This window comes from Pan paniscus, chromosome 4 (assembly GCF_029289425.2).
Source record: "Pan paniscus chromosome 4, NHGRI_mPanPan1-v2.0_pri, whole genome shotgun sequence".
Lineage (NCBI taxonomy): Eukaryota > Metazoa > Chordata > Mammalia > Primates > Hominidae > Pan > Pan paniscus.
In genome coordinates, this window is record NC_073253.2 from 1,094,437 (window position 1) to 1,103,580 (window position 9,144).

The 9,144-nt window shown below is 59.1% G+C and overlaps 1 protein-coding gene across 6 annotated transcripts in view; it reads right to left on the bottom strand.

Annotated features, from left to right (window-relative positions):
* The window catches only part of LOC134730359 (palmitoyltransferase ZDHHC11), a 63,701-nt gene extending 55,027 nt beyond the window's left edge, over nt 1-8,674 (bottom strand). For 4 of the 6 annotated variants that reach the window (XM_063604155.1, XM_063604154.1, XM_063604153.1 and 1 more), the window contains exon 1: nt 14-379. In XM_063604155.1, coding sequence (XP_063460225.1) covers nt 14-379 — 366 coding nt within the window. Of the gene's footprint in view, nt 1-13; nt 380-694; nt 1,507-8,372 lie in introns of those variants that run through there. The other 2 variants (XM_063604157.1, XM_063604158.1) reach the window with 2 other exon arrangements.
* Nucleotides 8,675-9,144: the final 470 nt, after the last annotated feature.

Below are 9,144 nucleotides of genomic sequence, written 5' to 3' on the forward strand. Positions count from 1 at the left end.
ATGAAAAGGATACCACGTAGGCGATGTATTTCCACGAGTGAGGCAGGAGGGGAATGAAGATCCCGAAGCTGGCCAAGGAAAGGCCCACGAAGACAGCCCAGGTCACCACCTGGAAGTAGTGCAGGGGTAACGACCAGCCGTTCACTCTGGAGATGCGGGGTGGCAAGACCAGCTTTTCATTGTTGAGTATGGCTTCTGGGGTGACGGAACACTGGCTCCCGGAGGGAGTGTCCATCTGCAGGACACAGAAGGGGAGGACCTGTGCCATCAGATCCTGGGAGGGCCGGCCCCGCCCACTGTCACAGAGACCAAGGGGACTGGGAATGCAGCAGTCAGGACCAGCACTGACAGCCAATGGCCCAGCACTGCCTGGGGCCATGTTCCCCGCAGAGGGAGCAGGGTCTGGGCTGGAGTTAGTGCAGGGCAGTGCCCAGGGGAATGAACAGACATGCTGCAGAATCTGACCCTGGCCAGAGCCGAGTGGCAACGGAAAACGGCTCTCCAGGGTGTGGAGGACCCTGGGCGGGGGACCTGGCCAGGCCCCCGGTGCCCGCACGACCGCCCGTCAGTTCCCCTGAGGATTTGTTACGTTCTGGGGAGTGCTCGACAGCCCCCACACAGCGACAGGTCCCAGAACCCGTTCACGAATACACAGGCTCACCCAAGACTCCCCAGGTGCAAGAAGAAAACCCACGTCAGAAAGAGGCCACACTGAGCAGAGGGCTGCGCCTGTGAGAAACTGAGGCAATGCCTGAAGAGCTCGCGAGCTGTTACTCACTGCTGCAACACTGAAACCTGCCAGATCCTCCCCGAGAGGCTTCCAGGACCCGAGAGCTCACTTCACAGGTCCTGTGTGTCTCCCCTTCCACAGGACAGGGAAGCCCACCCAGCCACTCGGGGCTGGGGTCTCCGCCCGAGTGGACAGTGGCTGGGAGGTTCTGAACACGCTGCGGCTGCTCCTGGCCAGTCAGGTGGGGAGGGCGGCAGGGGCGGGAGGGACGTGGTGTCACGGAGGGGCAGTGAAAGACACTCAGCGGCCGCTACGGGGTGGGGGGTTGGTCTTCAGGGGCTGGGCGGTCTCTACAGAGGAGGGTTAGGAAGCTTCGCCACGTTATGCCTCGCTCAAAGTCCTTGTTGTCTCTTTGGGAAAAAATCTTCAGAAAATGAAGTTGATATTAAATGTATTTCTTTGAGAAGAGAGACATTGAGAAATAGTTAGCAATTCTTCGTTCTTGCAGTCGTGAACGTCCATGATACAGTGGCTCTGCGCTGCCTTTGGTGGCTCCTCCCTGGTCCTCTAAATGTGACACCAGGCGGATGCGGGGCCACAGGACCCTGGGGCTTGAGTCACACAAGAATGTCTCTGGGAGACCCGAGAGACTCACAGTTATGAAACAGGACCATGGTTCTTTGGCCGGGCGGGGGGGCTCACGCCTGTAATCCCAGCACTGTGGGAAGCCGAGGCGTGCCTATCACCTGAGGTCAGGAGTTCGAGACCAGCCTGGGCAACACGGCGAAACCCTGTCTCTACTAAAAATACAAAGATTAGCAGGGCGTGGTGGCACATGCCTCTAATCCCAGATACTCGGGAGGCTGAGGCATGAGAATCGTTTGAACCTGGGAGGTCGAGGCTGCAGTGAGCCAAGATTGCACCACTGCATTCCAGCCTGGGCAACAGAGGGAGACTCCATCTCAAAAAAAAAAAAAAAAAAAGAAACAAAAGTCAAAGTGGCCAAGGAAGGAAATAGAAACACAGAAAGACAAACTTGTACATTAAAAACACAATTCCCAGTTAAAAACAAAACCCAAATGAAAGTGCCAACAAACAGAAATGATGTCGCCAAAAGTCACATTGGTAAAACCTGGAAGATCAAATCGAGGAAGGACCACAGATCTTAGAGAGGAGAAGAGGGGAATCGCTCAGCGGCCTGGAGCCTTGAGCCTGGAGACAACACATTCATCTGTTAGGATTTCAGAACAGAAAGGTGGAGAATCTGTGAGAGAAAAAAGAAAACACTGAAGAACTTTGAGAAGACTGAAGATTTCAGGTCGAAACTGTGCACCAAGGGCCGGAAAGGATGATTGGAAAAAGAAATACATCCAAATTGGAGAAAATGTGAGCAAGCCAGGGAGACAGACCCCACGGTGGACAACGAGCAGCGGGGACAGATGCCACGGAGAACAGTAAACCGGGGGTACAGACTCCACAGAGGACAGTGAGCCAGGGGGACAGACCCCACAGAGGACAGCAAGCCGGGGGGACAGACCCCACGGAGGACAGCGAGCAGCAGGGACAGACCCCACGAAGGACAGCGAGCCGGGGGGACAGAACACACGGAGGACAGCAACCAGCAGGGACAGACCCCACGGAGGACAGCGAGCCGGGGATACAGACCCCATGGAGGACAGCGAGCAGCGGGCACAGATCCCATGGAGAACAGCGAGCCAGGGGGACAGACCCCAAGGAGGACAGCGAGCCAGGGGGCACAGGCCCCACAGAGGACAATGAGCAGCGGGGACAGACCCCACAGAGGACAGCGAGCCAGGGACACAGACCCCACAGAGGACAGCGAGCCAGGGGGCACAGACTCCACAGAGGACAGCGAGCCGGGGGGCACGGACCCCACGGAGGACAGTGAGCAGCAGGGACAGACACCACAGAGGACAGCAAGCCGGGGGGCACAGACCCCACAGAGGACAGTGAGCCAGGGGGCACAGACCCCACAGAGGACAGACAGTGAGCGAGGGGCACAGACCCCACAGAGGACAGTGAGCTGGGGAGACAGACCTCATAGAGGACAGCAAGCCAGGGGGACAGACCCCACAGAGGACAGCGAGACGCGGGGACAGACCCCATGGAGGACAGCGAGCCAGGGAGACCGATCCCACAGAGGACAGTGAGCCGGGGGGCACAGACCCCACAGAGGACAGCAAGCTGGGGAGACAGACCCCACAGAGGACAGCGAGCCAGGGGGCACAGACACCACAGAGGACAGCGAGCCAAGGGCACAGATCGCACAGAGGACAGTGAGCAGCGGGGACAGACCCCATGGAGGACAGCGAGCCAGGGGGCACAGAACCCACAGAGGACAGTGAGCAGCGGGGACAGACCCCACAGAAGACAGTGAGCTGGGGGGCACAGACCCCACGGAGGACAGCGAACCAGGGGGACAGACCCCGTGGAGGACAGAGAGCCGGGGGGACAGACGCCACAGAGGACAGTGAGCAGCGGGGACAGACCCCACAGAGGACAGCGAGCCAGGGATCACAGATCCCACAGAGGACAGCGAGTGAGGGGCACAGACCCCACAGAGGACAGTGAGTAGCGGGGACAGACCCCGGAGAGGACAGCGAGCCAGGGTCACAGACCCCACAGAGGACAGCGAGCCGGGAGACAGACCCCATGGAGGACAGCAAGCCGGGGGAATAGACCGCACAGAGGACAGTGAGCAGCGGGGACAGACCCCACCAAGGACAGCGAGCCGGGGGACACAGACCCCACAGAGGACATGATCAGCGGGGACAGACCCCACAGAGGACAGCGAGCCAGGGGGTACAGACCCCACAGAGGACAGCGAGCCGGGGGGACAGACCCCATGGAGGACAGAGAGCCAGGGGGCACAGACCCCACAGAGGACAGTGAGCAGCGGGGACAGACCCCACCGAGGACAGTGAGCCGGGGGGCGCAGATCCCATGGAGGACAGTGAGCCGGGGGGAGAGACCCCACGGAGGACAGCGAGCCAGGGGGACACACCCCACATAGGACAGTGAGCAGCGGGGACAGACCCCACAGAGGACAGCGAGCCGGGGGGCAGAGACCCCACAGAGGACAGCGAGCCAGGGAGACAGACCCCACAGAGGACAGTGAGCCGGGGGGCACAGACCCCACAGAGGACAGTGAGCAGTGGGGACAGACCCCACAGAGGACAGCGAGTCAGGGTCACAGACCCCACAGAGGACAGCGAGCCGGGAGACAGACCCCATGGAGGACAGCAAGCCGGGGGGACAGACCGCACAGAGGACAGTGAGCAGCGGGGACAGACCCCACCGAAGACAGCGAGCTGGGGGGCACAGACCCCACAGAGGACAGTGAGCAGCGGGGACAGAACCCACAGAGGACAGTGAGCAGCGGGGACAGACCCCACAGAGGACAGTGAGCCAGGGGGCACAGACCCCACAGAGGACAGCGAGCCAGGGGGACAGACCCCACGGAGGACAGCGAGCCAGGGGGACACACCCCACATAGGACAGTGAGCAGTGGGGACAGACCCCACAGAGGACAGCGAGCCAGGGGGTACAGACCCCACAGAGGACAGCGAGCCGGGGGGCACAGACCCCACAGAGGACAGCGAGCCAGGGCGACAGACCCCACAGAAGACAGTGAGCCGGGGGGCACAGACCCCACAGAGGACAGCGAGCCGGGGAGACAGATCCCACAGAGGACAGCAAGCCACGGGGCACAGACCCCACAGAGGACAGCGAGCCAGGGGGCACAGACCCCACAGAGGACAGTGAGCCAGGGGCACAGACCCCACAGAGGACAGCGAGCCAGGGGCACAGACCGCACAGAGGACAGTGAGCAGCGTGGAAAGACCCCACAGAGGACAGCGAGCCAGGGGGCAGGCCCCACGGAGGACAGCGAGCCGGGTGGACAGACCCCACAGAGGACAATGAGCAGCGGGGACAGACCCCACAGAGGACAGCAAGCTGGAGAGACAGACCCCACAGAGGACAGCGAGCCACGGGGACAGACCCCACAGAGGACAGCGATCTGCGGGGACAGACCCCATGGAGGATACCGAGCCAGGGAGACAGACCCCACAGAGGACAGTGAGCCGGGGGGCACAGACCCTACAGAGGACAGCGAGCCGGGGAGACAGACCCAACGGAGGACAGCGAGCCGGGGGTACAGACCCCACAGAGGACAGCAAGCAGCAGGGACAGATCCCACAGAGGACAGCGAGCCAGGGGGACAGACCCCATGGAGGACAGCGAGCCGGGGAGACAAACCCCACAGAGGACAGCGAGCCAGGGGGCACAGATCCCACAGAGGACAGCGAGCCAGGGGGCACAGACCCCACAGAGGACAGCGAGCCAGGGGGCACAGACTCCACAGAGGACAGCGAGCCGGGGAGACAGACTCCACAGAGGACAGCAAGCCAGGGGCACAGATCCCACAGAGGACAGACAGTGAGTGAGGGGCACAGAACCCACAGAGGACAGTGAGCAGCAGGGATAGACCCCACAGAGGACAGCGAGCCGGGGGGACAGACCCCACAGAGGACAGACAGTGAGCGAGGGGCACAGACCCCGCGGAGAACAGCAAGCAAGGGGCATGGACCCCATGGAGGACAGCGAGCAGGGGACACAGACCTCACATCAGCCAGAGAAGACTCCAGGACAGCTTCTTCCCCTCAGGCCCACGCTCAGCCTCGATACCACCGTGGCCTGTAAGCACGTTCATATACCACACCACACAATCCACATCACACACCATATACCACACAGACCACGTACCACACACCACACACACCACACCACACAACACAGACCACACCGACCACACACCACATACCAGACCACACACCACATAGACCACACAACACCAAACAGAAACCACAACACACAAAACACAACACATACACAAGACACCACACACACCATACACCACACGCCACACACCACACAATACATACCACATATATCATACAACACAGACCACACACAACACATACCACATACACAAAACACAAACCACAAAACAGAAACCACACAACACACATCATACAGATTACACACCATACCACACGAAACACACCAGAGATCACACAATCCGCAACACACACCACCCACACACCACACAACACAGATCACACACACAATTCCACGCACACCACACATGCACCACACACCACACAAACCACACGCACACACCTCACGCCACACATATGCAACAGAAGCAAAACACACCAAACACACCACACACACCACACACTGCACGTGCACCACGTGACAAGTACCAGACACCAACCACAAACACATCACTCTCCACATACCACACAGGGACCACACAATACAATACACATCACGCACACAGAATACACACACACACAGCACACCACACAAACCACACACCACACACAGAGCACACACTTGCACTACACACTGTACACCATACACACCACACAAACATCACACCACATACTGCACATATACCACACCCCCAAAATACTATACACCAAACCACACACCACACAAACCACACACCACCGAGCACACCCATTTGCACTACACACCGCATACCACACACAGCACACAAACCACACACCACATACTGCACACATACCACAACCCCCACAAAATACCACACACAACACACAATGCTCACACTCCCACACACACCAAATGCACACACACTCCCACACACAATTCAAGTGAAAGGAGCATCTGTGAGTCATGACACTGAAGACTTGTAATGTTGGGTTCAGGTCCCCTTAGCACAACTAAGGCTGGATGGGCCCCCCGTGTTATGACAACCGGACTGATGCCCGGGGAACTGGCCGCCCAGCACCGGGGCCTGCAGTGCAATCCTGTGTGGTGGACCCCAGGCGCCTCCTGTCTGCCCCCATCTGTGGATGTGGAGACAGCCCTCTTCTCAGACTGGGACTCCATCCTTCTCTGCACCACCACACGAGAACCAGCCCCTGCCACAGAGCCCAGAGACCACAGGTGCCCATCCCACCCTATCAGGTCTTTAAGATGCCATGGCCTCCTCAGTCTTTCCTGTTTCCATCTGTGTATATGACACCAGGCCCCTAGAGTCTGTCCCGGTCCCCGTCCTATCTTTATGACTCCGTGGTCCCCTGAGTCTGTCCTGGTCCCCGTCCTGTCTTTACGACACCAGGTCCCCAGAGTCTGTCCCAGTCCCATCCCTGTCTTTATGACACGAGGCCCCCTAGAGTCTGTCCAGGTCACATCCCTGTCTTTACGACTCCGTGGTCCCCCGAGTCTGCCCAGGTCCCTGTCCTGTCTTTAGGACACCGTGGTCCCGAGTCTGTCCAGGTCCCCGTCCTGTCTTTATGACACCAGGCCCCCAGAGTCTGTCCCGGTCCCCGTCCTGTCTTTAGGACACCGTGGTCCCCTGAGTCTGTCCAGGTCCCCGTCCTGTCTTTATGACACCAGGCCCCCAGAGTCTGTCCCGGTCCCCGTCCTGTCTTTATGACACCAGGCCCCCAGAGTCTGTCCCGGTCCCATCCCTGTCTTTATGTCACCAGGCCCCTAGAGTCTGTCCTGGTCCCCGTCCTGTCTTTATGTCACCAGGCCCCTAGAGTCTGTCCCGGTCCCCGTCCTGTCTTTATGACACCAGGCCCCCAGAGTCTGTCCCGGTCCCCGTCCTGTCTTTATGACACCAGGCCCCCAGAGTCTGTCCCGGTCCCCGTCCTGTCTTTATGACACCAGGCCCCCAGAGTCTGTCCCGGTCCCCGTCCTGTCTTTATGACACCAGGCCCCCAGAGTCTGTCCCGGTCCCCATCCTGTCTTTATGACACCAGGCCCCCAGAGTCTGTCCCGGTCCCCGTCCTGTCTTTATGACACCAGGCCCCCAGAGTCTGTCCTGGTCCCATCCCTGTCTTTATGTCACCAGGCCCCTAGAGTCTGTCCTGGTCCCCGTCCTGTCTTTATGACACCAGGCCCCCAGAGTCTGTCCCGGTCCCTGTCCTGTCTTTATGTCACCAGGCCCCCAGAGTCTGTCCCGGTCCCCGTCCTGTCTTTATGACACCAGGCCCCCAGAGTCTGTCCCGGTCCCCGTCCTGTCTTTATGACACCAGGCCCCCAGAGTCTGTCCCGGTCCCCATCCTGTCTTTATGACACCAGAGCCCCAGAGTCTGTCCTAGTCCCCGTCCTGTCTTTATGACACCGTGGTCCCTGAATCTATCCTGGTCCGAGTCCCCATCCTGTCTTTATGACACCGTGGTCCCACAGGTCTGTCCTCTTCATCCCTGTCCTGCCTTTATGACACTGTGGTCCCTGAGTCTGTCCTCACCGTCCCTGCCCTTATGACACTCTGGCACCCCTGAGCATGTCCTCACTCTCCTCCAGCCCCCCAAATGTGTCCTCGTCCCCCTCTGGGCCTGCTCAGCCACGCTTTTTCCATGGGGACCCTCTGGAAGCCACCCCACCCTGGTGAAACCTTCCATTCCTCTACTCCCCACAGTGGAAACGGCCTTTTCTGAGGCCCCTCATGAGACAAATCCTCACAGCCTGAGTCCCGGACAGTCTTGCTGTGTCGTCTTTACTGCTTGACTCCTTCAGGAGTGCAGGGATTGCATCTGCCTTTTGGGAACATGGGAAAGTAAGGCCCCACTTTCCTTACCGCCAGAACCCACAGTTCCTTTTCACGCCTATCACATCACAGGTCCAGGCTGAAGAGCAAGAGAAAAGCAGCGTCGCTCTTGCTAACTCCAGACCAAAGTGAGAAGTGGGTGGGCTGCCCTGGTCGACACGGTAGCCACGGAACCCAGGGCGCCTCACAAAGCCATGGCAGTTGGGAGGATGAGGGGACAAGGGGGCATGAGGAGGGAGGAAAGCGTGAGGTGGACTCGGGTGGAGGTGAAATAACGCACGCAGTGGTCCATTTCCAAGACAAGGTGGCTTGATCCGGTTTAGGTCAGCAAACTACAAAAAAACAGGATGTACTAGGCCCCTGCTTGGATGGGCCCCAATGCCTGCTTGTCGGCCTCCCCCTCCCTGCCTTCCCACCTGCTTAGCCGCCCTCACCTGAACCAAAGTAGTCTAAGATGAAAGTTTACTAGCCTGCAAAAGAGCTCGCTTTGTCTGTTCTTATCAGCCTGCCCAGCTACTCAGCTCTTAAGTCAAATACTTGAAAAGCCCCTGAGCTGACTAGGATTGCAATGCATTGTGGTCCGCAACAAAATGCAGCAAGACAACCCTAAAAAAAAAAACAAACACCTGAAACCCCTACAACAACCAACAGGCGACGTCCGGGAAGACTGCGACCCCAGAGTACTCAGCCTAGGAGGAACCGGGGGAGGGACCTGCACAGCTGGTTCTGAGCAGAGACTTTGGCCACCGTGGCTCTAACTGACTTCAGCACGTTTTTTCGTAGTCTCACGAGTGGAGGGAGT